Here is a 27,625-nt window from a genome sequence, read left to right as displayed (position 1 = left end):
CCTGCTCCTCTTCTCTTGGGTCAGTGCTCGTGGGCCGCCCAGGAGGAGTCAGTCTGTAGGGTGGGCTGGGAGGGGGCAGCAGGCACAGACAGGTGTGAGGCGGGAGCGTCAGGCAGCGAGGTCTTGGGATACCACCAGAGACAGGCCCCAGGAGGTGGCCATGGAGGTGTGGCCGTCACATTAGCAGCTCTGGCTTTGGGCAGACTGCAGGGAGAGCCAGGCGCCGCAGCGGGTCCCAACCAGCATTTCAGCTGCCAGAGTGGAGAGGAAGAGTCGGGTTATCAGGATGTGGTGTAGGAAGGAGCCGGGGGAGCGTGATGATTCCTTCGGCCTGGGGAGGGCAGTGCTGCCCACAACGGAGGGGACAGGGCAGAGCCGGCTGGCAAGAACAACGCAGCGCTTCTGCTCTGGCACCGTTTCGCTCATGCTGGTGACCAAGTTTAGCCAGTGGAATTTCCACTTCTAGAAAAAAACAGCCAGAAGGATTTACTCTGGGCCAGGGTCGCTGGAATCCATTGCTCACTGACCAGGCCTTTAAACACGCTTGTTAGCCTTGTATTTAATAAGCTAATGACCTACAGAGACCCCTCACCCCCCATGAGTCCCTAGGTGCGAACAGGGCTTTTCAGAAACCCCAGGACACCGCATACAAGTAATCCGAGAATTAGGGCTGGCTGCAAAGTGGGTTATATACCCTGGCAGGCTAGAGAACAATTGCCAGGCAGTTTTTCTATTGCTTTCCATGTATTTCTTTGCATGCTTCACTGCTAGGGGCAACGCCTGCCAGGCGCTTAGAACCAAGATCTCCCCCACTCCCCCTCCATCATGTCTGCTCCTTCTCCATTTTCCTGGGGTTTGAGTGGAGCTGAAAATTAGTAACTTCAGTAGAGAGAGCAAGTCCCCCCAGCCCTGGGATAAGAGCTCTTAGCTGACTGCTCCTGTTGAACCAGAGGAGGGAGCTCTGTGTTTTAGTAGGTCCTGTACAAAGTGTCCTTTCAGTTCCTCAGGGACAGAATAGCCGGGTTCGGAGACCCTTCCATCAGCTGAGAACCAGTTTTAAAAGGGAAAGGCCAGGCTGCCTCGAGCCTACAGATGGGGGAGTATGACAGGTGGGCAGTCCTGTCGCCTAGCAGGGTAACCAGGCGAATAAGCGAACACGGCCGAGCTCAGCCTGGCTCAGCAGCGTGACGGAGGCTAGCTAAGACCAGATCTGTAACTGGAAACGCAGCCCCTCTCACACAGAACCTTTCAAGTACAACAAGTCTGGAGCGTGCATCCTATTCAACTCTGCTACCAGCGCTGCAGCATCCCCCCACCCAGGGTCCATCAGACAGCCCCCACCCCCGCAGGGAGGCTTCCCGGTCACACGGGTGGACCCCGCCTTGGGAGAAACGTCATCTCAGGTGCAAGGTTTACAACGGCCTGCAGTCGGCAGTTCACCGTCCCCTGTCCTAGCACAGGCTTTGTCAGGAGCTGTACGGAACACTGCAGCTACTTCTCCCAGGAGCCTGGCTTAAGAGATGACGTCATACGGGAATGAATAAAAAGTCCAATTTAGGTCTACAATGCAGAGCTGCCGCCTGATGAGACTAAATCCCTACATGCAACGTGCCTACGGAGATGCAGGCCAGCCCTCTCGGAGCAAGGTTTTGCGCTCTGGTCCTAAGGCCTGCACATTACAGCAGAAGATGGCTATGACCGAGCACCATGCAAGCTGCCAACACCGCCCGTCCCGGGCTGGGCAGAGTTTGGGTCCCCTGTGCAGTATTCAAGGCCCCCCAAAATGACCCCCACAGAGCCTCCTGTACGCAGGGCAGCACAGAGAGCCAAAGACGCCTTGAAGTCCACTAGGGACCTTGTGATGCCAGGCTGGTAACGGGGGAGGCGCTCCGATACCATGGTGATGGTGCCAGGACAAAACCTGAAGTCAGAACCTTCCCCTGCAGCACTCAGAATCCCCAACCTGCGGCCCCACGGGCCCGAGAATTCGTGAGCAAGACCAACTGGCCCCAATGTCTAGGCGGAGCGAAAGGCAAGGACCGAACAGGGAGCCGAGCAGGGCAGCCCCTCCCAAGGGGAGAGCGACACAAGAGGAAATGTGTTTAAAGAGGCAAACCAGGGCTGTGCTGGCGCACGGTGCCAGGCCAGCAATCCAGGCAAGGGCCATGTGTCACTAGACGCTTGTGCAGCACCAGTGCACTGGGGCTGCTGCCGTACAAACACCTGATGATAATTCCACCTCCTTTGACCCCAACACTCCAGCGCTAGCTGCCAGCCCCAGAATCACCAGCAGGCCACGGCAGCCCAGGTCAGAATCCCTGCCCCAGGAGCCAGCGGCTAGCAGCCCTGCTCTGACAGCCTGCAGCAGGGGCATGCAGCAAGACTCAGCAGATGCTCCCACATACTGTAGCTCAGCCTGGACTGAGAGCACCTGGGCTAGCTCAGCCTGCCATGGGGCTAGTTACCACCTCCCATCCGCCAGCCAGAGGCTTCTTCTCCTTTACAGGGGGCCCAGGTAACCAGCCTCCACAGAGAGACAGAGCAACCTCAATGCCCCCCCAGCCCCAGGCACTGCCTCCCCCTGCTGCCCACACCCAGCCCCTCCCCCTGCAGCCCCTTTGCACTATACCCTGATCTGAACAAAGCCACCCCCCAGGGACCCTGCCCCAACTTCACTCAACCCTGCACAGCAGTGACCTTCCCTGCAAGGCCAGCCCTGCGGGGGCTGAACCAGCCTGCCTAGGGGCACCTTTCCCCACATCCCAGACAACAGAAAAGAGATAAACCCATTGATCCACTTTAACCCCAACTCCCCCCCCACCCCGCCCCGACAACATCCCCTTCCTGTCCTCCACACCCACCACCACGGGCTCTGCCTGTCTGCCAGAAGCTGGGACTGGACAACCGGGTGGATCACTCGATAATCGCCCTGTTCTGTTCATTCCTGCTGGGGCCCCTGGCACTGGCCACTGTCAGAGACAGGACACTGGGCTAGATGGACCTTTGGTCTGACCCAGTATGGCCGTTCTTCTGGTCTGACTCCCCCGGGCCCACACCCCCTGCACCGGGCTGTGTGTACACCCCCCCCAAACCCACCCCCTCTGCACCAGGCTGTGTGCACACCCACCCCCCCAAACCCACCCCCCCTGCACCAGGCTGTGTGCACACCTACCCACCCCCCCCGAAACCCACATCCCCTGCACCAGGCTGTGTGTACACCTACCCACCCACCCCCGAAACCCACACCCCGCACCAGGCTGTGTGTACACCTACCCCCTCTCCAAACCCACACCCCTGCACCAGGCTGTGTGTACACCTACCCCCACCCCCAAACCGACACCCCTGCACCAGGCTGTGTACACCTACCCCCACCCCCAAACCCACACCCCTGCACCAGGCTGTGTGTACACCTACCCCCACCCCCAAACCGACACCCCTGCACCAGGCTGTGTACACCTACCCCCACCCACACACACCCCTGCACCAGGCTGTGTGTGCACCTACCCCTCCGGCCCACACCCCTGCAGGCTGTGTGCACCTACCTGCCCCGTCCACACCCCTGCACCAGGCTGTGTGCACCTCCCCACCGGCCCACACCCTGCACCGGGCTGTGTGCACCTCCCCACCGGCCCACACCCCTGCACCGGGCTGTGTGCACCTCCCCACCCCCAAACCCACACCCCTGCACCGGGCGGTGTGCACCTCCCGCCCCGGCCCACACCCCCTGCACCGGGCTGCGTGTGCACCTCCCCGGGCTCCCCCCTCTAGAGCCCCCAGGGCCCTGTCCAAGCCGCCCCATGCGGGCCAGGGGGCGAGGCCGCCGCCCGGGTCCCTACCTGCCGCCGGCCGGCCGGGCTCAGCCCGCTCGCATGGCCCGGCCGCTGGAGCCCGCGGGCGCGGTACAGCTGCCTGGCGCTGGCTCCTCGGGCCCTGTGCTCAGCTCCGCCCCATGGTGTCGCGCCCCCCCCCCGGGCCGCCGTCCGATGGAACCGGCCGCGCCGCACGCAGGAGCAGCCTCCCCCCGCGGCACGAATGGACCAATCCACAGCCCGCTCCACCAGCGCGGGCAGAGGGGGCAGCTCGGGGCAAGCCAGGGCGGGGCCGTAGCGCGCCTAAAGGCTGCGCCTCAGAACCGACTGGGACCGCGGCCGTAACGTGCCTAAACGCTGCGCCCCCATAAATCCTGGTCGGTGGAGCCCTGGGCTGGGGCGGGAGGAGGGGTAGGCTCCTTTCAGCACCCCGCGGGGCAAGCGGCGGGCAACCGGAGCAGGGATGGGCTCTGTCCCAGGTCGCACAATGAGCCCATGGTGGAGGCCTGATTTCCAGCCACATTGTACTACATTGTACTCCCCGCCCAGAACTGGACCTCGAACCCAGGTGTCCCGTGCTAATGTAACAAATGCTTTTTAGACTTAAATATGTAGCAAGAGCAGCAGGGATTTTGCAGAGTGGGAGCCCCTCATGCAGCTCAGCCCTGCGACCAGCCTCCCTGGTCAGCCTGGAGCACCCCCAGGCAGGCCGAGGCGCCAGGCACAGGGAATGAAGGGGCTCACTGGAGGTCACTCTCAGGTGCACCTAGCAGAGAGGAGCAGCCCTGCTTTGATCCCCATAGATTCCCAGGCCAGGTGGGACCAATGGGATCACGTAGTTTGACTCCCTGTTTAGTGCAGGCCAGGGAACTGCCCCACAATAACTCCTTTCCTTGCCCCCAGCGGGCTCCCCAGGCCCCCAAGCTAGGTTCCGAAAGGGACCCTGATTCTCAGCTCTCTGCTGCCTGGAAGCAACAGCTTTCCCCAGTGCCCCGGCGTGTGGCCCAGGGCGCAGCCGCTGGTGTGAACGTTCCCTGCGTTTCACAGCAGGCTGGGGCAGAGGGAATGCCATCGTATCCCCAACAGGGGCACTGCCAGGATCTGGGGGTCCCAGGGAGCACTTCCTAGCCACCTGCCATTGTTTCCACAGCTGCATGTTAGCCCGCCTGCACAGCCCCCTGCAGTGCCTGCTCCCCCCACCTGGGAACCCCCTCGGCACCCGACTACCCAGCTCCTTCCGCCAGGGGTGCTGTCCCTGCCTCAGACAGAGCAGAGCTGTAACTGGAGTCAGGGCAAGACTCCTGCCCACGACCCAGCCCTCTATGCCAGGGGTGAGTAAGAGCACAGCCCAGCACCTGGGCACAAGCCCCCCCAAAGGTGTGTGAGGCTCCAGGCAGGTGAGAGCTCCCCAGCACCCTGCAGGGTGGCACTCCAGCCACCCAGAGCCTCCAGCGCACCGGGCCAGGCAATGCTGGCCTGACGCCCAGCGTGGCAGCAGGCGCTGGGAGAGTCCTGTCCCGGGAGGGGGGAGTCGGGACAGTGCGGGACATTTGTTAGTAACTAGCTGTGTCTGCCTGCCAGCCCCCAGTGCACTGCTGGAGCACAGGACAACCAGGTGCTGCTGGGTCCCTGGGGACAGCCTTGCCCTGGGCACAACTGCAAGGTGACGGGCTGGAGCACCGGGCAGGCTGTCGGCATGTGCTCCTCACCCAAGCCCTGCCCTTGCTGCATCTCCCCGTCAGGGTGGGGCTGCTCACGCTGAGTCCCATGGGCAAACCTCACAGAGCAACCAGCCAAGCTGTCCGACTGGCGCGGCCCCACAGGCTGCTGGCACCTGGTGCCAGGGGGATGCATGGCAGATGTGCCTTTCAGCAGCATGCTGGGCAGCACCTGGGGCCAGGGAATGGCTTTTCGTGGCACCCACAGCCCTCGAATGCGATGGCCGCTTCCCACGTTACAGACTACGGATCCCCAAGGAGCGTGGCCTGGCCTGGCCCGGCCCAGGGCTCCCCAGGACCCTGCAGCAAGTCAGAGGGGGCTCTTGATGCTGACAGTCAGACAGACGCTCCGGGCCACAGCCTCTGGCGGCCACCCTGCCCCTCCTGGGGCAGCCTATTGCCCAGGGTGGGGATTCCTTCCGCATCCCCGTGCCCTTTGGACGCCCTGACGTCTCCGCTCTCCCGTTTACTGATTGGCTGGTTGGTTGTTTGGTTTCCAAGCTATGGTGATAACATCAGAAAATAACCCTGGATGGCGCAGGGCGGGCCGGGCTCCAACGGGGCAGAGTGCACCCCCTGCCCCAGGAGCAGAGCCCAGGGAGGACGCCAGGTGGGGCCATGCCAGGTGTGGTGCTCTCAGGCGCATCCATCAATGTCACAGCAGAGCCAGGCACTCGGGGAAATCTTGCTCGTAATGTGGTGCCCAAACGAGAGCGGAGGCCTTCTGGCCCCATATGCCCATTGGGCCGTGAGCGCTATGCCCCCAGGGCGCCAGACACCCACTGCCCATGTCTCTGGAGCTGAGCGGGGGCTGGAAGAGCCCCTGCCAGGCCGCCCAGAGACGGGGGGTAGGGGGGAGTCAGGCCAGCACATGGCAATGACAGTCATTCCCAGAGGCGGGATCGGGGGCAGGTGAGAGTGACTGAGGAGCCCCGAGAGCTCGGCTGCAGAGCCTGCCCAGGGGAGTCCCTAGCACGGCTCTGGAGGGCGCTGCCTGCTCCCGGCTTCCTGGCCTGTTGTCTGGGGCGGGAGGAGCCTGGGGGGGCTGGTACCCGGCTTCAGCTGAAGGGACGGGGGTGCTGGAGGCTCCCTGGGGATGCGGTTTCGGGGCTGTCACAGGGCCGCGGTGACTGGGGGGGCAGAGAGGGCTGTGGATTTCCTGGAGCAGCGTTGTACACAGGCTGCTGGGGGCTGAGGGGTCCCCACCTCGGGGCACCAGGCGCCATTCCAGATCCCCACCCCCACAGTCCCCCACTCCCCGGGACGCTGCGGCCGGGTGGCTGGTATGGGGCACGGTCAGCCCTTGGGGGTGGTATCGCTCACCCCAAACCTGCAGCATCCCCGGGGTCACCAACCCTCTGGGCTTCACCTGGCTCTTGCTCTGCTGGTGCCCTGCACAGGGTTGTCTTGAACGCCCCCAGCGGGGCCTTTGAAGCTGTCAGGGCGCTGGCGGCTCCGGCACTGGGAAGGGGGCTGTCAGGGACGTGGGGCTGGGGCTGGGGCTGGGGCTGGCGGGGAGGCAACCCGCTGGGGTGCAATAGGTAACCACTGCCATGTTGGTGCTGAGTGAGTCCCACTGAGGTAAAGGGGGCAGCTCCCTCCTCTCACAGCCTTGGCCCCGGCTAGGGGTTCCCCCCCCCCCCCCGAGGGCTAGCACTGAGCTCTCAGCCCTGACCGGAGCTACCTAGCCCAGAAACAGAGGTGCTGCCGAGCCGGCGAACCTGGCTGCCAGGCAGTGCCACCCTCCAGCATGTCTGGAGGGGCCCTGTCGATCCGGGGGGCTCTGAAGTTCCTGCTCCTGGACTCTCCCATTCCCATGCCGGCCAGGCTGGGTGGCAGCACAGGGCTCTCTGCGCTCGCTGCCCACCCCCCAACAACACTGCACCCGGCAGGTGGCTGGCCCCATTTCCAGGCGTCCCGGGGCCCCTCGCTCCCTGGGCCTTTACTCCAACCCATCTTCCGCTTGAGAGGAGCCGCACAATCCCCCCTTGTCCCTGAGACCGGGAAGTAGGTCACATGAATCCCCCAGGCGGCTCAGTGCTGCGATGCGGGGTGAGCTCTGGGGCCCTCCAGCGCCAGGGGAGGGGCTCCTTAGCCCCTGCCAAAGGGCAGGAGGGGGGGCAGGAGCCCCGAGCTCTGCAGGGCTCCCAGAGAGCAGGATGTGAGTGTGGACGGGCCACGATCCTGGGGTAAGACATGAAACTGCCTCTCACTCCACCCCTGCCCATCGCCAGCCTCCTTCCACCCCCTTCGGGGAGACCGGCGTCTCTTCACGGGCTCCGTGCCTGGGAGGGCTTCAGTGGGCACCCGAGAACCTGTGCCTGCCCGGGAATGCATTTACCCCTGGCGGACAGGGCAGGATCAGACGAGGACTGAGGGGCAGGGACTCACCCAAGGCCATGCAGCCAGTCAGAGCTGGGAAGAGGACCCAGGCGTCCTGGCGCCCAGACCCATGCTGATTCCTAGAGCTCAAGGCCAGAGGGGAGCATGAGATCAGGTCATCTGAGCTCCTGTCACTCATCCCGTTTCGCTCAGGCTCCCTCCCAACCCAGCTGGTCGGACTCCTGGGTCCTGGGCCCTCCGGTGCGATGCTGCCCCGGCCCAGCAGCTCCTTGTGATTGCAGGGTCACCCCCATCCACTCACGGGCAGGGCCCGAATGTGGCTGTAGTGCCAATCTGCCCATCCTCCGGCAATCCTGGCCCTGCCTGCTACCCAGCCGTGCTCAGGGGTCCCTGGGAGTCAAAGCTGGATGGCAGGGCAGTGGGGGCAGCTGCTGAGCACCCGGCAGGATGGGAGGAGCTGGGCCCAGCATGACAGAGCTGTGGGGTGGATCCCCCCAAGCCCAACGGGGGGAGTAGAGCTGGCAGCTGGAGGTATTCTGCCTAGGGCTCCCCCCAGCTCCCAGCAGAGCCCACGGGCCTGCTACTGGCATCCTGCCCCAGGGCAGTGGGGAGGAGGGGCTCAAGGAAGCAGGAAGGGGAGAGATGGTTTGTCACCCACTAATTGCAGTTAATGATTGATCAGCCCAATTATAGCAGGAGCCAAAGGTCTGTTGTGGTCTCAGAGCCGCCGGAGCCAGCAGGGAGCAGGGCAGCATCCCCCAGCGAGCCCCACGGTGCAGGTAGGGGGCATGGGGCAGGGCCACTCGCCACTCATGGCCTGACCACGCTTGAGGTCCTGCCCGCAGCAGGGTCGTGCACTGGGATGGGGGAACTGCCTGGGGACGCCACATCCCAGAGCAGCCCCCCGGGAAGCAGGAGTGCAGGGGTCCGTGGGGCCTGGGACAGGATTCTGCAGGGACCCGTCTAGGCCCGAGCGGGCTGCCCACCCTTCCCAGGGGACACCTGGCAGGCCCCGCACAGAGCGTCTGGATCTTCAGTGTGATTCTCCCCGCTGTCGTCCCCCACCCCCACAGCCAGGCCCCTGGGAGCCCCTCCTAAGCCCCCCACAGACAGAGCTCTCCGGGGTGGCTGGGTGTTTCCTCCCTGTCGTATGCGCCCGCCCTGCGCGAGCAGCTGGGCCCGGAGCCCATCGCCCTGCGGGAACCTCTGGGCGTGGTGGGGCCAGTGCTTGAACTGACTGAGTGGAGCTGCGGGCTCAGGGCTGGGGGATCTCCTCTCACCCGCCTCCTCCATAGGTTCACACGTCCCAGCCTGGGAGTGAGGGCAGGATCGGGCCCCTGCCTGCTGGCTCTGGGGGCTGGGCTCGCTCGCCCCAGCACCGTGACAGCCGCCTGGGGTCCCGGAGGTGCAGGGCGTGCTGGGCATTGGAGACTCAGCTGCCTGGGATCCCCCCTGCACTGCCTTGCCCCCTCCAGGTGCCCATCCCCTGGCCACTCTCTGCCCCTGCTAGCGGCACCACCCAGGGGCTCTGGCATCTGAACTGCCCGGGGGGTCTGGCGGAGCGGGGTGGGGGTCATGTCCCCGGAGCTCCAGTTCAGCCCTTGCGGCCAGGAGAGGCTGTTCGGGTGGGGGGGGGACACACGCAACGGGAGAGTGTGAGGAGCAGGGAGCTCTCGCTGAAGCTCTGCTCTCCCCCCCGCCCCGATGTCCCAGCAGGTCCCCTTGGCAGGATGGCCTGGCACCCGCTGCTGCTGCTCCCCTTGCTCTTGGTGGCGGGTAAGGATTTCACTCCCTGGCTGGCGGGAGGGGGGCAGGGCACGCCTGGGGGGCGAGGACGGAGTGGGGTGGGGCAGGGGGCTGTCATTCCCCTGGGGCTGGGCACTGATTAGGGTCGTGTTCCCCAGGGCAAGTGCCTGCTTCCATGGCAGGCGACCTCGGCGACCCGGAGCAGCTGCCAGCAGTGGGGACTGAGTGCCCTCCGGTGGGCAGGGGGCCAAGCAGTAACCCCCAAGGACCCAGCCTGCCCACTCCAGAGGTCCCTGGAGTCTGGGTACTGCCTGGCGTCCCAGCGGCATGGGGAGCAGCTCAGAGCCAGCTGCTCAGGGAGTGCCACGCCGGGGCTGGGCTGGCACCCCCTGGGGCGGGCAGTGCCCCAGCAGCAGGGCGAGGGGGGCTCTGAACAGCTCAGCGCAGGGGCTAACGCAGGGCAAACGTCTCCCTTGCAGTTTCGGGGAATACGGCCCCGAGGTTCAACATCACCATCGCCTATGTGTCCGAGAACCTGCCCGTGGGTGAGTGCGGTGCGGAGGCGGCAGGGCCAGGCCGGGGTGCTGCAGAGAACCAGGCACGGGGTTCAGGCCAGACAGCACCATCGCTGCCTCGGCTGAGTTCCTGACAGCCCAGGCCACCAGCGCCACCCTGCTCCCTGCGGTGCCCAGTCTCCTGCTTGGCTCCCGGCTGTGCAGCTGGCAGACGGAGAACCCACCTCTGCCCGCCCTGGGCAGAGCTGCCTTACGTCTCATTGGAACACGTCAGGGCTGCACAGGCTGGGTGCTACGCCCCAGCTTTGGAACAGCCTCTGGAGGACCCCTCCAGTGGGCCAGACCCCCGAGGGGGCCCCGCAGCCTCACCGCCTCCTCGGACTGAACCTCTGGGCTCCAGCCCCCCGTCCCCCCGTGAGCTCTGCCAGCGAGTCCAGCTGAGCCAGACGCCGCCGTGCCCCCTCCGCAGGGGGCAATGCCCCTCGCCCAGCGTTCGCAGCGACACTCGGGCACAGCACAGGGAGTCCTTAGGGGAGCCCAGAGAGAGGCAGCCCAGCCCCCAGGGAACCCCAGTGTCGGGCTGTGTCTCTCCGTGAGAGCCCCGGCTCCTCCCAGCAGCCAGCTCTTATCCCCCTGCCCCGGCCTTTGTTCCCCAGCTGGGGTCTGTGCCCAGCTTCCCTGCTGGGGGGGGCCCACCTCCCTCTGGGCCGCGGGGCGCGAGGGGTCAGTGTCCTGGTGATTGGAGCTGCCATTGGCCTCTCAGATTCTCCGCTGAGATGGAGTCAGACTCAGCCAGGTTTTTTTCAGTGCCCCACCCTGGCTCAGACAGCGGGCGACATGTCCGCCTGTGTCTCTTAGCCTCCCTGAGAGCAAACTGTCCTTTCCCCCCACCCCCGGAGCTATGCACAATATAGGGGAAACTGAGGCACACACAGGACTCATCAAACATTACAGAAAATTCCCACTTCAGCTGGCTTCAGCTTCCTGCCGCTGGATCTTGCCTGGCCTTTCTCCACTCAGTCCAAGAGCCCTTTGGGACCTGGGATTTTCTCCCTGGGAAGGGCCTTACACCCTGCACTGATCTCTCCATCTCTGCTGATGTGCTGCCCAGGCTGCTGGGTGGAGCTGGGGCTGTCCCCAGCAGGGTGGGAGGCTGTCACGGAGTTGGGGGACACACGGCCCTGCATCCCCAGCTCCCTGCAATTCACCGTGACTCTCAGCCAGGCAGTAGAACAGCAGGTTTATTAGACAACAAGAACACAGTCTAAACCAGAGCTTGTAGGTACAGAAAACAGGACCCCTCAGTCAGGTCCTTCTTGGGGGTAGGGATCTTAGACCCCAGCCTTGGGGTTCCCTCTGATTCCCCAGCCAGCCCAAAACTGAAACTCTCCAGCCCCTCCTCCCCCTTTGTCTCTGTCCCGGGCCAGGGGGTCACCTGATCTCTTTGTTCTCCAACACCTTCAGCCGGCACCTTTGCAGAGGAGGGGCCCAGGCCGTCAGTTGCCAGGAGACAGAGCGTCGGCCATTCTCTGTCCAGACACCATCACATCTGCCCCCTTAGGGCTCTGCAACAATCCCACCCCTTCTCCCACCACCTAGATAAGAAATGCATAGGGGAAACTGAGGCACCCGCACAGTATTCAGAGAAAACATTAAGAACAGTCCCACTTCCTCACAGGGAGCAGCTGGCTGCCTCCTCCAGGGCCCTTGCTGCAGCAGGTGGTCCTTGGGGGCCCCGGTCCCGGCCCAGCCATGACGTCTCCCCCTCCCCCCCGCAGGAGCCTGGGCCTTCCAGCTGACGGCTGTGGACGCCGATGGCGACCAGTTATTCTATGGCATGAGCGGGCAGGACGCCTACTATTTCTCCGTCAACGCCAGGACGGGCGATGTGCTGCTGGCGGCCTCTCTGGACCGTGAGGTGAGGGGGTGGCCGGGGGCTGCTGGGCACAGAGACGATAGAGACCAGAGCCAGGGCAGCGGGGGATGCTCAGCGGCCGTCACAGCTACTCTGCCCTTGTGCAGCCCAGATGGCACCAGGCCTGCTCCCTGCAGCCCCTCTCCCGGGCAGCGCCAGGCAGCAGTCGTAGCACTCCCACCCCCGCAGGGCCTGGCACTCTCGGATCCCACGGGGGAGAAGATGCCCTTGGCAGAGGCACCAGGAGCCTCCTGGGGAGGGGCAGCTCCCTGATGGAGCCCCAGGACACTCCCCAGCCTCTGCCCTCTGAGTGGGGTGCTGGAGGGATCCCCAGAGCAGCTCCCCTGGGGAGCACTGGCACGGGGGCAGGGGCTGGCAGGGTTTGGGGAGCTGATGCTGCAGCCCCTCCACAGTAAAGGGAGCCAACGTGAAAGGAGTCCCAGGCTGGGGTCAGTGAGGGCTGCGGGTCAGAAATGCTTCCCCCCACACCTGCAGGGAGGGGCCTCTGGGGAGCGCAGCTCGCTTTGGTCCCAAGGAGCTGCCTTGTGAGGCTTTGACGTGCAATATGGGGCAAGTCAGTGGGAAGGGGGAAGGGGGGCAGGAGGGGGCTGGGGCATCCCTTGAGCAAAGTCCCCCCCTCTTGTGTTTCCTTCCAGGCGAAAGCCAAACTCAGCGTCACCATCACAGTGACAGACCAGATCAACACTGAGGTGAGGGAGTGGGCAGGGCAGGGGCCGTGCCTGGGGGACTGGGGCAGGGTGGGGGCTGACAGGTCCATGCCTGGGGTGGGACGGGGCAGCAGGTCTGCATGTGGGCGCATGGGGAGCGGGCAGGTTATGCACCCATGGGCCGGTGCATTGTGCTGGCAGCTCTTCGGGGACAGAAGTGGCAGCAGCTGGTGTGGCCGGGTCTAATCCAGCCCTGGCATAAGCTGGTGACTCCTGGTGTCTGCGGGGGCTGACTGGATCCATGCGGTGTCTGGAGCCTGAGACGCTGCGCCCTGGTGTGCCCGGAGCAGTGCCCGTCGCGGCTGGGCTGGGTCCCAAGCCCCTGTCCCTGAGCCGGCGCCTCTGCCCCTGCAGGTCTCCGGGAAGCTGACCATCATTGTGCAGGACTGGAACGACAACGCCCCCATCTTCCAGAACCAGCCCTACAGCACCGACCTCCCGGAGGTACCGAGCCCAGCCAGGCCTTCCCTGACCCTCGCAGTGACCCCGCAGCCTCCCCACGCGGCCCGGGGCCCACGCCTTGGCACCGCTCCTCCGCTGGCCGGGGCAGCCTCCCGTGGGGCAGCGCAGCAGAGCCTGGCCCGGCTTTTCCTCAGCCACCCGGCCTCCCCTGGGACGGAGCCTCAGCTCTCTGATCCAGCCCCCCCGCCCCCGAGGAGCCGGCCCCACCCTGAGGAACAGGCCCCCCTGGAGAAGCCAGCCCCCCCGCCCCAAGGAGCCGTTCCCTCCCCGAGGAGCCGGCCCCCCCCCGAGGAGCCAGCCCCCCACAAGGAGCCACCCCCCCGAGAAGCAGGTCCCCACCCTGAGGAGCCAACACATCTGGCACTGGCTGCCCCATGCTGGGCCAGAAGAGGACGGGCAGCCGCTCTCCTCTGCAGGGCGCTGGGCGGGTCCCAGCAGGCGGCCTGGCATGGCCTCTGGCATGGCGATGGAGCAGCGCATGCTGGCAGGGACCTGTGGGCTCGCTGGGCTGGCGACCTCGGGCCGAAGTGAGGGCAGTGGGGCCCTGAGTGCGTTGGCATCAGGCCAGACACCTTGGCTGCGCCGGGGCTGAGCCGGAGCCGGCAGGGCTGCCAGCGCGCTCCAAGTGGGGGGCTGTCTCAGGCCTGCCTCCCCGGGTCGGGCGCAGCGGGGGGCGCGCAGCACACGCTGATTGGCAGGGGCATTCGCCCGCCCCAGGCAGCCCCTCTGGGGAAATGCCAGGGCTCTGGCACGTGAGGCGACAGGTCCCCAGCATCTCGGGTTCCCCCAGACGTGGCAGCTCCGGGCACAATATCCTGATCCCCTGGGGGGGGGGCATCCCACCCTGTGAGAGGCCCCCAGAGCTGCTGCTGCGAGTGACCCAGCTCTGTCCCCTGGGGGTGCCCAGGGCTGTGCGCCAACTCCCTGGCTGCCAGGTGCTGCCCCAGACCTGCAGGCACCTCCCAGCCAGCCCCACCTGTCCCCTGTGTTTCAGACCCAGGCGATAGGCAGCAGCATCTGTCAAGTGCTGGCCAGGGACGCCGACGCGGGCAACGCCGGCAGAGTGCAGTATGAGATCGTGTCGGTCAGTCTGGGCATGTCTCTGCGGGGCCGGGGCGGGGGAGATGGTTGGGCTGGGCCCGGCGTGGGGCCGGGGAGGGGGAGATGGTGGGGCTGGGCCCAGCGCTGGGTCAGGGAGGGGGAGATGGTGGGGCTGGGCCCAGCGCGGGGTCAGGGAGATGGTGGGGCTGGGCCCGGGGCGGGGCCGGGGAGGGGGAGATGGTGGGGCTGGGCCCGGCGCGGGGCCGGGAGGGAGATGGTTGGGCTGGGCCCGCGGGGCCGGGAGGAGGTGGTGGGGCTGGGCCGGCGCGGGTCAGGGAGATGGTGGGGCTGGGCCCGGCGGGGCGGGCCGGGAGAGATGGTGGGGCTGGGCCCGGCGCGGGGCCGGGAGAGGAGATGGTGGGGCTGGGCCCGGCGCGGGGCCGGGAGGGAGATGGTGGGGCTGGGCCCGGCGGGCGGGAGGGAGATGGTGGGGCTGGGCCCGGCGTGGGGCCGGGGAGGGGGAGATGGTGGGGCTGGGCCCGGCGCGGGGCCGGGGAGGGGGAGGTGGTGGGGCTGGGCCCGGCGCGGGGCCGGGGAGAGGGAGATGGTGGGGCTGGGCCCGGCGCGGGGTCAGGGAGATGGTGGGGCTGGGCCCGGCGCGGGGCCGGGGAGGGGGAGATGGTGGGGCTGGGCCCGGCGCGGGGCCGGGAGAGGAGGTGGTGGGGCTGGGCCCGGCGGGGCCGGGAGGGAGATGGTGGGGCTGGGCCGGCGCGGGGCCGGGAGGGGAGGTGGTGGGGCTGGGCCCGGCGCGGGGCCGGGGAGGAGGTGGTGGGGCTGGGCCCGGCGCGGGGCCGGGAGGGGAGGTGGTGGGGCTGGGCCGGCGCGGGGCCGGGGAGGAGATGGTGGGGCTGGGCCCGGTGCGGGGCCGGGAGAGGAGATGGTGGGGCTGGGCCCGGCGCGGGGCCGGGAGAGGAGGTGGTGGGGCTGGGCCCGGCGCGGGGTCTGGGCGGGGGTGGTGGGGGGGCTGGGCCCGGCGCGGGGCCGGGGAGAGGGAGATGGTGGGGCTGGGCCCGGCGGGGCCGGGGAGATGGTGGGGCTGGGCCCGGCGGGGCAGGGAGATGGTTGGGCTGGGCCCGGCGCGGGGCCGGGAGGAGATGGTGGGGCTGGGCCCGGCGGGGCCGGGAGAGGAGATGGTGGGGCTGGGCCCGGCGCGGGCCGGGAGGGGAGATGGTGGGGCTGGGCCCGGCGCGGGCCGGGAGGGGAGATGGTGGGGCTGGGCCCGGCGCGGGGCCGGGGAGGGGGAGATGGTGGGGCTGGGCCCGGCGCGGGGCTGGGGAGGGGGAGATGGTGGGGCTGGGCCCGGCGCGGGGCCGGGGAGGGGGAGATGGTTGGGCTGGGCCCGGCGCGGGGTCAGGGAGATGGTTGGGCTGGGCCCGGCGCGGGGCCGGGGAGTATTATGAGTATTATATTACACTCATAACACCACAGGGGGTCCCTCTGCGAGCTGGAACGTGCCCCCCCCAATAGAGGGCAGTGGCGGCTCCCCACTCCTCCGGCCCCAGGCACTTCAGCTGGGCGAGAGGGGGCAGGGACAGGACCCTGCTTGGGGTGCCCAGCGTGGGGTGGGTCTCGGGGAGCCTGGCAGTGGGAGGAACAAGGGTCTGGCCCGAGGCCTCCCCCCAGGGAGATGCTGCCAGCGAATGTGACAACCAGCTTCGCGCTCACCACCCGGCTCACCCCGTCCTCGGGCAGCCCCTAGCGCAGGCGTCTGCCCCGGTCCCGCCAGCCCCCAGGCCAGGTCCAGGCAACCCAGACCAGTGAGACTCCCCAGCCGAGCGCTGCCAACTCCGCTGGCAGCCGCTAGAGAGCAGCATTGGGCCATGCTGGCCTCAAGCCGCATGCTGGGGGGCAGCTTTGAGATGGGGCGGTGGAGGGGCAGGTGGCCCGTGGGGGGCCGAGAGACGAGGCATGCGGAGGGCAGGGGATGGGGGGGCAGCGGGCTGTGGGGGAGACTCGGGGGCGTGAAGGTTCTTGGAGCTGTGCTGTAGCAGGCACTGCGGGCAGGGCTGTGGGGGGCTGTGGCTGGAGGGGACGGGGGGGCTGTGGCTGGAGGGACGGCGGGGGGCCTGTGGCTGGAGAGGATGGGGGCCTGTGGCTGGAAGGGGTTGGGGGCTGTGGCTGGAGGGAGTGCGGGGGCTGTGGCTGGAGAGGATGACGGGGGCTGTGGCTGGAAGGGGTTGGGGGCTGTGGCTGGAGGGAGTGCATGGGGCTGTGGCTGGAGAGGATGCGGGGGGCTGTGGCTGGAGAGGGTGCGGGGGGCTGTGGCTGGAGGGAGTATGGAGGGGCTGTGGCTGGAGAGGGTGTCGGGGGCTGTGGCTGGAGAGGATGTGGAGGGCTGTGGCTGGAGGGGATGAGGGGGCTGTGGCTGGAAGGGATGAGGGGGCTGTGGCTGGAAGGTGTGCCGGGGCTGTGGCTGGAGAGGATGCGGGGCTGTGGCTGCAGGGGGCGAGGGGCTGTGGCTGGAGGATGCGGGGGCTGTGGCTGGAGGGGGTGTGGTGGGGCTATGGCTGGAGGGGATGAGGGGGGGCTGTGGCTGGAAGGTGTGCCGGGGGCTGTGGCTGCAGGGGGGTGAGGGGGCTGTGGCTGGAGGGGGTGCATGGGGCTGTGGGTGGAGAGGATGTGGGGGGCTGTGGCTGGAGGGGGTGCAGGGCAGGACTCCCACGGAGGAGCTGTGCAGAGCCCTGGAGAGCCCAGGAGTCTGGGGGACACGTGGCTTGGCTGTGCCCGGCCCCGCCTTGGCCAGGGGCAGGCAGCTGGCACCCACTGCCTGGCAGGGGCTGTTGGCAGAGCTTGGGGGGCAGCCCGGGGAGCCGCTGGAAACGGCACGGGGTGCAGGGGGCTCCGGCTGGCTGCGGCAGGGCGAGGGGCTCTGTGGATAGGGAGTGACTCCCCTCTTTTCGAGGGTCTCCCGTCTCCATCCCTCCCTCGACGAGTCCCAGGGAGCTCTGCGGGGGGGTGGATGGGTCTGTGTCCCCGGCTCAGACCCAGCCACCCTCCTGCTCCCCATCCCCAGGTGACCCCCGACAACGCCAAGAATCACCAGCTGTTCTACGTGCTGCAGAACGGGACGGTCGGGCTGAACGGCTCCCTGAGCTACAACAACCAGAGCACCTACTACCAGATCCAGATCAAGGCCACGGTGGGCCAGCCGCGGGGGGGCTGCGGGCGCTGGGATCTCACGGGGTCTCTGCTCCCCAGGATGGCGGGCAGCCCGTGGGGGGGCTGGAGGGAATAGGGGTGGGGTGCAGGGGGGCTGCCAGCACTGGGATCTCACGGGGTCTCTGCTCCCCAGGATGGCGGGCCAGCCCGTGGGGCTGAAGGAATCGGGGTGGGGTGCAGAGGAGGGGCTGCCAGCACTGGGATCTCACGGGGTCTCTGCTCCCCAGGATGGCGGGGCAGCCTGTGGGGCTGGAAGGAATAGGGGTGGGATCTCACGGGTCTCTGCCTCCCAGGATGGCGGGGCTGGAGGAATAGGGGTGGGGTGCAGGGGCTGCCAGCACTGGGATCTCATGGGGTCTCTGCTCCCCAGGAGGTGGGCAGTCCGTGTGGGGGCTGGAGGAATCGGGGTGGGGTGCAGGGGGGCTGCCAGCACTGGGATCGCACGGGGTCTCTGCTCCCCAGGACGGCGGGCAGCCCGTGGGGCTGGAGGAATAGGGGTGGGGTGCAGGGGGGCTGCCAGCACTGGGATCTCACGGGGTCTCTGCTCCCCAGGAGGGTGGGCAGCCCGTGTGGGGGCTGGAGGGAATAGGGGTGGGGTGCAGGGGGCGCTGCCAGCACTGGGATCTCACGGGGTCTCTGCTCCCCAGGAGGGTGGGCAGCCCATGTGGGGGCTGGAGGGAATAGGGGTGAGGTGCAGGGGCGCTGCCAGCACTGGGATCTCACAGGGTCTCTGCTCCCCAGGAGGGCGGGGCAGCCCGTGGTGGGGGGCTGGAGGGAATAGGGGTGCGGTGCAGGGGGCGCTGCCAGCACTGGATCTCACGGCAGCCCGTGGGGCTGGAGGAATAGGGGTGGGGTGCAGGGGCTGCCAGCACTGGGATCTCACGGGGTCTCTGCTCCCCAGGGGGGGGGCCCAGGGGGCGGTCTCTGCTCCCCAGGAGGTGGGCAGCCGGGCTGGAGGAATAGGGGTGAGTGCAGGGCGCTGCCAGCTCTGGGATCTCACGGGGTCTCTGCTCCCAGGAGGGGGGCAGCCCGTGGTGGGGCTGGAGGAATAGGGGTGGGGTGCAGGGGCTGCCAGCACTGGATCTCACGGGGTCTCTGCTCCCCAGGCGGGGGGGCAGCCCGTGGGGGGGCTGGAGGGAATAGGGGTGAGGTGCAGGGGGCGCTGCCAGCACTGGGATCTCACGGGGTCTCTGCTCCCCAGGAGGGTGGGCAGCCAGTGTGGGGGCTGGAGGGAATAGGGGTGAGGTGCAGGGGGCGCTGCCAGCACTGGGATCTCACGGGGTCTCTGCTCCCCAGGAGGGTGGGCAGCCCGTGGGGGGGCTGGAGGGAATAGGGGTGGGGTGCAGGGGGCGCTGCCAGCACTGGATCTCACGGGGTCTCTGCTCCCCAGGACAGCGGGGCAGCCCGTGGCGGGGGCTGGAGGGAATAGGGGTGGGGTGCAGGGGGCGCTGCCAGCACTGGATCTCACGGGGTCTCTGCTCCCCAGGAGGGTGGGCAGCCCGTGTGGGGGCTGGAGGGAATAGGGGTGGGGTGCAGGGGGCGCTGCCAGCACTGGGATCTCACGGGGTCTCTGCTCCCCAGGAGGGCGGGGCAGCCCGTGGTGGGGGGCTGGAGGGAATAGGGGTGAGGTGCAGGGGGCGCTGCCAGCACTGGATCTCACGGGGTCTCTGCTCCCCAGGAGGGCGGGGCAGCCCGTGGCGGGGGCTGGAGGGAATAGGGGTGGGGTGCAGGGGGCGCTGCCAGCACTGGATCTCACGGGGTCTCTGCTCCCCAGGACAGCGGGGCAGCCCGTGGCGGAGGCTGGAGGGAATAGGGGTGGGGTGCAGGGGGCGCTGCCAGCACTGGGATCTCACGGGGTCTCTGCTCCCCAGGAGGGTGGGCAGCCCGTGGGGGGGCTGGAGGGAATAGGGGTGGGGTGCAGGGGGCGCTGCCAGCACTGGGTCTCACGGGGTCTCTGCTCCCCAGGAGGGCGGGCAGCCCGTGGGGAGGCTGGAGGGAATAGGGGTGGGGTGCAGGGGGCGCTGCCAGCACTGGATCTCACGGGGTCTCTGCTCCCCAGGACAGCGGGGCAGCCCGTGGCGGAGGCTGGAGGGAATAGGGGTGGGGTGCAGGGGGCGCTGCCAGCACTGGGTCTCACGGGGTCTCTGCTCCCCAGGACAACGTGGGCTGCCTGCATGACTGCGTCTACCTGAGCTCCATCGCCTTCGTGTCTGTGAACGTGGTGGACAAGCCTGACCTGGCCCCGCAGTTCCTGAACGAGCCCTACGTGGGCTCGGTGCCCGAGAACTGCCCCCTGGTAAGGGGGTGCCTGCCCCCTGCTCCGCCCCAGTGCCCTCCCCCCGGCCAGAGCCTGGGCGCTCATGACATCACCGCCTGTTGCCATGGAGCACAGTGATGTCAGGGGGTCCCCCTTGGCGCTGCCCTTGATTGGCGGGTGTCAGCGGCTCTTGTCTGCCCATGGGCCCGAGGATGCTGTGGGGAGCCGGGGTGTCTGCGATGGTCCTGCAGCCAGGGGATCGCGGGGCCCACGGGAGGGGGTGAGCTGGGCAGAGGATGGTGGTAGCAAAGCCGGCATGGGGTGTACAGCGGGCCCCACCCTCACCAGGCTCCTCGTTCCAGGGGACCTCGGTGCTGACCGTGTCGGCCATCGACAGAGACAAGGGCGTGAACTACGCCCTCAACTACAGCCTCCTGAGTGAGTGATGCTGGGGGGCAGGGAGGGGGCAGGCCAGGGGCTCCCTTCGGCTCCCTCTCCGGGGGCGCTCATGCCAACACATCTGGGAATGTGGGGTGCATGGGGGCAGTTGGGGCACTGGGGCAGTCACTCCGAGGGGCTGAGTTGGGGGGCAGGCTGGGGGGCTGGGGCAGTCACTCCGAGGGGCTGAGTTGGGGGCAGGCTGGGGCTGGGGCAGTCACTCCGAGGGGCTGAGTTGGGGGCAGGCTGGGGCTGGGGCAGTCACTCTGAGGGGCTGAATTGGGGGCAGGTTGGGGGCTGGGGCAGTCACTCCGAGGGGCTGAGTTGGGGGCAGGCTGGGGGCTGGGGCAGTGACTCCAAGGGGCTGAGTTGGGGGCAGGCTGGGGGCTGGGGCAGTGACTCCAAGGGGCTGAGTTGGGGGCAGGTTGGGGGCTGGGGCAGTGACTCTGAGGGGCTGAGTTGGGGGCAGGCTGGGGGCTGGGGCAGTCCTCCGAGGGGCTGAGTTGGGGGCAGGCTGGGGGCTGGGGCAGTGACTCCAAGGGGCTGAGTTGGGGGCAGGTTGGGGGCTGGGGCAGTCACTCCGAGGGGCTGAGTTGGGGGCAGGATGGGGGCTGGGGCAGTCACTCTGAGGCTGAGTTGGGGGCAGGCTGGGGGCTGGGGCAGTCCTCCGAGGGGCTGAGTTGGGGGCAGGCTGGGGCTGGGGCAGTCACTCTGAGGGGCTGAGTTGGGGCAGGCTGGGGGCGGGGGCAGGCACTCCGAGGGGCGGAGGGGGGGGGCAGGCTGGGGGGCTGGGGCAGTCACTCCGAGGGGCTGAGTTGGGGGGCAGGCTGGGGGCTGGGGCAGTCACTCTGAGGGGCTGAGTTGGGGGTGAGGGCAGGATGGCCGTTGGGGCATTAGCAGAGGCCCAGCCGTGTGCAGCAATGAGGGGCCATGTCCCCTCTCTCTGTGCCGGGCTGGTGGCTCCTGAGCGGTGGGCGAGCCGCTGGGCGCCATTGGCCTGGGGGCCTAGCTCAGCTAATCACAGACCCAAGGGTGCTGAGCCAGGCCAGGCTCCCGGGCTGGTGCGAGGGGAGGCCCAGCGAACCCGCCTGCAGCGTCTCCTGCCCCCGGGGCTGGGCCCGGCTTCCCGCCCTGGGTGTCGTGCCCTGGCCCACGGGGTACCAGCATCCCGCCCTCCGTCACGGCAGGGGCAGCTGCGCCAAACCCCAGCAGCGCTGGGACCCACGCGCCTGGAGCAGGGAGCCGCCTGGGCGGGGGGGCCTTGTTCTCCAGCCCCCTGCCCAGCTCGGCTGTGGGGCCGGGGCGGAAGGTGCTGGGGCCCCATGCACTCAGCGGGTGCCATCCCCCAGGGGAAGGTCCCTGAGTGCTGGGGCCATGTCTGGCCAGTGGCTCTGGCCAGTCCCGGCTGGCGACGCCCCCCCAGTGCCCCATTCCCCAGCCCGCGTGGCCAGCGGGCACCCAGCCCTCAGCTCTCCTCCCCCCTGCCCAGGTACCGGCGTGCCGTTTGCGATCGACCTCGCCACGGGCACCATCACGGTGCGCAGCGCCCTGGACAGAGAGCAGCTGCCCAGCGAGGAGGTGCTGCTGGAGGTGCAGGTGAGTAGGAGGCAGCCATGAGCCCTGCCCCCCCCTCCCCCCCCCCAGTGCCCCTGGCCTCTCACCTGACCCATCCCCCCACCCCCCGTGCCCCGGCCGCCAGCCTGACCCATGCCCCCCACCCCCATGTCCCTGGCCCCCCACCTGACCCATCCCCCTCACCCCCCGTGCCCCTGCCCCCACCTGACCCATCCCCACCCCCATGTCCCTGGCCCCCACCTGACCCATCCCCTCACCCCGTGCTCCGGCCCCCAGCCTGACCCATCCCCACCCCGGTGCCCCTGGCCCCGACCTTACCCATCCCCACCCCCACGTCCTGGCCCCCACCTGACCCATCCCCGGTGCCCCGGCCCCCACCTTACCCATCCCCACCCCTGTGCCCCTGGCGCCCAGCCTGACCCATCCCCACCCCCATGTCCCTGGCCCCCACCTGACCCATCCCCCCCACCCCCATGCCCCTGGCCCCCCACCTGACCCCTCTCCCCCACCCCCATGTCCCTGGCCCCCCACCTGACCCATCCCCCCCACCCCCCATGCCCCTGGCCCCCAGCCTGACCCGTCCCCCCCCGGTGCCCCCGGCCTCCCATCTGACCCGTCCCCGGTGCCCCTGGCCCCCACCTTACCCATCCCCACCCCCATGTCCCTGGCCTCCCACCTGACCCATCCCCGGTGCCCCCGGCCTCACCTGACCCATCCCCCGGTGCCCCTGGCCCCCACCTTACCCATCCCCACCCCATGTCCCTGGCCCCCACCTGACCCATCCCCCCACCCCATGTCCCTGGCCCCCACCTGACCCATCCCCTCCGGTGCCCCTGGCCCCCAGCCTGACCCATCCCCCGCAGTGCCACTGGCCCCCAGCCTGACCCATCCCCCTCCGGTGCCCCCAGCCTGACCCATCCCCGCAGTGCCGCTGGCCCCCACCTGACCCATCCCCACCCCCATGTCCCTGGCCTCCCACCTGACCCATCCCCTGGTGCCCCAGCCTCCCACCTGACCCGTCCCCCTCCGGTGCCCCTGGCCCCCACCTGACCCATCCCCCGCAGTGCCACTGGCCCCACAGCTGCCAGTGCCAGTGCCAGTGCCCCGGCCCTCGTCTGACCCATCCCATCCTCCCTTCCCCTGACCCCTCACCCCCCTGCTGCCCCTGCCTGACCTGGCCCATCCTCTCTGCCCCCAGGCGCAGGAGGAGAAGCTGGACATCTACGGGCAGGTGGCTCAGGCCAACACCACGGTGACCATCCAGGTGACCGATGTCAACGACAACACGCCCCAGTTCTACGACTGCGAGCTCCCCGCCTGCGACTTTGCTGCCAGCCCCCAGAGCAGCTTCGAGGGCTCCCTCGAGGAGCATTCCTCTGCCAGGGTGCCCGTGGGCGGCCTCCGCATTGTGGCCCACGACCCTGACAAGGTGGGCGCTGCTGGGCTGCCCCCTGCCCCTGGGCATCCACCACCCTGTGGGGTGGGATCAAGGGGCATCGGCCGGACTGGGAGAGCGGGGGCTGGGGATCAGGATCAGGGCCACTGGCAGGGCTGGAGCCAAGGATTGGGGGGATCGGCAGGGCTGCGGAATCAGGATTGAGGGGATCGGCTGGGCTGGGAGAGCGGGGACTGGGGGTCAGGATTAGGGTCATCAGCAGGGCTGAGGGTCAGGATAGGAGGGATCGACAGGGCTGGGGTAGCGGGGGCTGGGGGTCAGGATCGGGGATCGGCAGGGCTGGGGTAGCGGGGCTGGGGTCAGGATCGGGGATCGGCAGGGCTGGAGTAGCGGGGCTGGGGTCAGGATCGGGGATCGGCAGGGCTGGAGTAGCGGGGCTGGGGTCAGGATCGGGGATCGGCAGGGCTGGGGTCAGGATCGGGGATCAGCAGGGCTGGGGTAGCAGGGGCTGGGGTCAGGATCGGGGATCGGCAGGGCTGGGGTAGCGGGGCTGGGGTCAGGATCGGGGATCGGCAGGGCTGGAGTAGCGGGGCTGGGGTCAGGATCGGGGATCGGCAGGGCTGGGGTCAGGATCGGGGATCAGCAGGGCTGGGGTAGCAGGGGCTGGGGGTCAGGATCGGGGATCAGCAGGGCTGGGGTCAGGATCAGGGGATCGGCAGGGCTGGGGTAGCGGGGCTGGGGGTCAGGATTGGGGATCGGCAGGGCTGGGGCTCAGGATCGGGGATCGGCAGGGCTGGGGTAGCGGGGCTGGGGCTCAGGATTGGGGATCGGCAGGGCTGGGGCTCAGGATCGGGGATCGGCAGGGCTGGGGTAGCGGGGCTGGGGTCAGGATCGGGGATCGGCAGGGCTGGGGTAGCGGGGGCTGGGGCTCAGGATCGGGGGGATCGGCAGGGCTGGGGTAGCGGGGCTGGGGCTCAGGATCGGGGATCGGCAGGGCTGGGGTAGCGGGGCTGGGGCTCAGGATCGGGGATCGGCAGGGCTGGGGTAGCGGGGCTGGGGTCAGGATCGGGGATCAGCAGGGCTGGGGCTCAGGATCGGGGATCGGCAGGGCTGGGGTAGCGGGGCTGGGGCTCAGGATCGGGGATCGGCAGGGCTGGGGTAGCGGGGCTGGGGCTCAGGATCGGGGGGATCGGCAGGGCTGGGGTAGCGGGGGCTGGGGCTCAGGATCGGGGGGATCGGCAGGGCTGGGGTAGCGGGGGCTGGGGTCAGGATCGGGGGGATCAGCAGGGCTGGGGCTCAGGATCGGGGGGATCGGCAGGGCTGGGGTAGCGGGGGCTGGGGGTCAGGATCGGGACCTGTGCCTGACCCAGTTGCTCCCCTGTGGGGTCTGGCCGGTGTGGAGCAGGCCCCCAGCTGCTGGGTTTCTCGCCCTCCTCTCTCCCGGGCAGGGCTCCAATGGCGCCTTTGAGCTGCGGCTGCAGGGCCCAGACGCCGCCTCCTTCTCCATCTCGCCCACGAGGATCACGGGCACGGGGGCGGTGCAGGTCCTGGTGCAGGACCCCAGCACCGTGGATTACGAGCGGGTTCATGTGATGACAGTAGAGGTGAGAGCCCCGGAGGGTGCAGGGGGCCAGGCCCCGGGAGCCAGGCTGGGGGAGCGTTGGGCCCAGCCAGCTGCCGTCTCCAGCCTACGCTGAGCGCTGCAGGGGGGCTGTGTCCCATTGGGCTGGGCAGGTGGGGAGGTGCCGCCTCACCCCCTCGGGGCTGCCCGACCATCCTCCTTTGTGCCTGGCAACATTGGGCCGAGCTGCCCCAGGGGGCCGGGACCTGCGTCGCTGCAGTGGGGGAGCCATCCCTGCTCTGTGGGTCGGGCGGGCGGGTCCCCAGCGTGGGCAGGGCAGCTCCAGCCTCATTCCCCTGAGCTCAGCAACAGGCAGCCCCAAAGATGGCTTGTGGGGTCAGCAGGGGGATGGGGGCGACGGGGCAGACACGGTCCCTTCCACCGAGTATGGGGGATGCTCAGCAGGTTTTAGGGAGACGCAGTTCACAGGCACTAACTTTTTTTGGCGCTGGTGGGTGCTTGTGCCCGCCCTCGGCCCTGCCTAGCCCCACCCCGACTCCACCCCTGCCCCAAAATCCCTCCCCCAACTCCGCCCCTCCCTGCCCCTCTTGGACCCCTCCCCAAATCCCCGCCCCGGCCCCGCCTCCTCCCCCCCAGGGGCGCAAGCGCTGAGAGGGAAGCGGGAGAAGCAGGACCCGGCGGCGCGCTCGGGGGAGGAGGCGGAGGCAGAGCAGAGGCGGAGGTGAGTTGAGGCGGGGCGGGTAGGGAGCTGCCAGTGGGTGCAGAGCCCCGGAGCACCCATGAAGTTGGCACCTATGACGTGGGCTTGGGGGTGACGTGGTCCCTTCCCCATGCTGCAGATCGTTGCCAACGACACCGGGAACCCCGGCAACTGCTGCTCCATTGCCACAGTGACCATCCAGCTGTTTGACATCAACGACCACAGCCCCGAGTTCGGGCAGAACATGTACCGGCTGCAGGTGCCAGAGAACAGCCCAGCGGGCACCGTCATCTCCATCATCACGGTGAGGGAGCCCGCGGGGCGGTGGCACTGTGGGGCACCTGCAGGGGGTGGGGTTGTGGCAGGCACTGGGGGCCTTGGCTGGGGCCCAGCCCCCCTGACGGCCCCCCAGGGGCTGGGCCCTGCTGCTGCTGTGACCAACGGGCCCTTCTGGCTTTTGCAGGCCACTGACCCGGACAGTGCCAGCTTTGGCAGGATCACCTACAGGCTGCTGCCCGAGAGCATGTACGTACCCTGCCGCGCCCCTCACTGCCGCGGGCAGGTCCTGGCCAGGCTCCGGAGGGGCTGGTGGGACTGTGCCCGGCGGGGCCCAGGGACCCCACCTGCCTCCAGCCCGGCGTGCCGGGAACGGACGGGTCCAGAGGTGCCAACTTTCTAGGCGCCGGTGGGTGCCCATGCCCCCCCCGCCCCTTTCCCCACCCCTGGCCCCGCCCCCATTCCAACCCCATCCCCACAGTCCCTACCCTAACTCCGCCCCCTCCTTGCTCCTATTGGATCCCTTCCCCAAATCCCCGTCCCGGCCCCGCCTCTTCCCCCAGCACACCGCGTCTCCCCTCCTCCCCCCTCCCTCCCTGCCCCGCCAATCAGCTCTGTTGTGGCGCAAGCGCTGGGAGGGAGGGGGGAGAAGCGGGACGCGGCGGCGCGCTCGCGGAGGTGAGCTGGAGCAGGGAGGCGGAGGCGGCGCCTATGGACAGGTCTGTCTGTCGGTCCATCCCACTAGGGTTGCCAACTTTCTAATCGCACAAAACCAAACACCCTAGCCCCGCCCCTTCCCTGAGGCCCCGCCCCTTCCCTGAGGCCCCGCCCCCATTCACTACATTCTCCCTCTCTCACTTTCACGGGGCTGGGGCAGGGGATCGAGGTGTGGGAGGGGGTGAGGGCTGCAGCTGGGGATGCAGGCTCTGGGGTGGGGCCTGGAATGAGGGCTTTGGGGTGCAGGAGGGGGCTCCAGGTTTGGGGGGGTTCAGGGATGGGGCAGAGGTTTGGGGCTCGGGGTTGGGGCACAGGCTTACCTCTGCTCGCTCCCGGTCAGTGGTGCAGCGGGGTAAGGCAGGCTGCCTGCCTGTCCTGGCACCACACTGCACCCCGGAAGGTCTGGCTCCTAGGCGGAGTCGCGGCAGGCGGCTCTGCACACTGCTCTCTCCCGCAGGCACCGCCCCTGCAGCTCCCATTGGCTGCGGAGCTGGTGTTCGGGGCGGGGGCAGCGTGCAGAGCCCTGTGCCCCCCCCCCCACCTAGGAGCCGGACTTGCTGGCCACTTCCGGGGCGCATCGCAGAGCCAGGACACGTAGGGACTAGCCTGCCTTAGCCCCGCAGCGCCGCTGACCGGACTTTTAACGGCTCAGACAGTGGTGCTGACCGGAGCCGCCAGGGTCCCTGTCCTGGTTGAAAACCGGACACCTGGTCACTCTATGTCCCACAGCCTGGACATCTTTGCGGTGAACGCCAGCAGCGGGGAGGTGCTGGTGCGGAACGGCAGCTTGCTGGACCGCGAGACCCGCTCGGTCTATTACGTCACCCTGCAGGCCGTGGACGGGGGGAACATGACCGGCTCCACCTACCTCGAGATCACCCTGCAGGACGTCAACGACAACGCCCCAGTCGTCAGCGGCTCCTACAACATCTTCGTCAACGAGGAACAGGAGAACATCAGCGTCCAGATCCAGGTGGGGATGAGCCCTGGGGGCCGATGCCCTTGCCCCATTTCTCCAGGGGACTAGCCGGCCCTTGGCACCTTCCAGCCAGCCCCTTCAGCTGCACCCTGGGGCCGTCTAATGAGGCTCCTTTAATGGGGGGTGTTGGGGCTTCCCCGGGGCTGTGGGGAGCCCCCTGGCCCCTCACGCCCGCTGGAGGCCAAGGGTGGCTGGGCGGGATGGTGACA

General features: G+C 68.5%; 2 protein-coding genes across 2 annotated transcripts in view; one reads left to right on the top strand and one right to left on the bottom strand.

Moving 5' to 3' along the window:
• RNF44 (ring finger protein 44) overlaps positions 1–3,933 on the bottom strand; it is a 34,736-nt gene extending 30,803 nt beyond the window's left edge. Inside the window, exon 1 of the mRNA XM_039484399.1 lies at positions 3,837–3,933. The gene's annotated coding sequence lies outside the window, so the exon portion shown is untranslated. The remainder of the gene's footprint in view (positions 1–3,836) is intronic.
• Positions 3,934–5,039: 1,106 nt separating this feature from the next.
• CDHR2 (cadherin related family member 2) overlaps positions 5,040–27,625 on the top strand; it is a 37,622-nt gene continuing 15,036 nt past the window's right edge. The window contains exons 1-16 of the mRNA XM_039484394.1: positions 5,040–5,140; positions 9,587–9,646; positions 10,096–10,161; positions 11,910–12,049; positions 12,703–12,756; positions 13,129–13,218; positions 14,231–14,320; positions 17,351–17,476; positions 19,652–19,792; positions 20,116–20,191; positions 21,681–21,787; positions 22,965–23,195; positions 24,611–24,766; positions 25,584–25,748; positions 25,908–25,969; positions 27,167–27,410. Coding sequence (XP_039340328.1) covers positions 9,601–9,646; positions 10,096–10,161; positions 11,910–12,049; positions 12,703–12,756; positions 13,129–13,218; positions 14,231–14,320; positions 17,351–17,476; positions 19,652–19,792; positions 20,116–20,191; positions 21,681–21,787; positions 22,965–23,195; positions 24,611–24,766; positions 25,584–25,748; positions 25,908–25,969; positions 27,167–27,410 — 1,794 coding nt within the window. The 5' untranslated portion in view covers positions 5,040–5,140; positions 9,587–9,600. The remainder of the gene's footprint in view (positions 5,141–9,586; positions 9,647–10,095; positions 10,162–11,909; positions 12,050–12,702; positions 12,757–13,128; positions 13,219–14,230; positions 14,321–17,350; positions 17,477–19,651; positions 19,793–20,115; positions 20,192–21,680; positions 21,788–22,964; positions 23,196–24,610; positions 24,767–25,583; positions 25,749–25,907; positions 25,970–27,166; positions 27,411–27,625) is intronic.

Source organism: Mauremys reevesii, linkage group 8 (genome assembly GCF_016161935.1).
Source record: "Mauremys reevesii isolate NIE-2019 linkage group 8, ASM1616193v1, whole genome shotgun sequence".
In the NCBI taxonomy this organism is placed as follows: Eukaryota; Metazoa; Chordata; order Testudines; family Geoemydidae; genus Mauremys; species Mauremys reevesii.
This window is presented reverse-complemented; position numbering and strand designations above follow the sequence as displayed.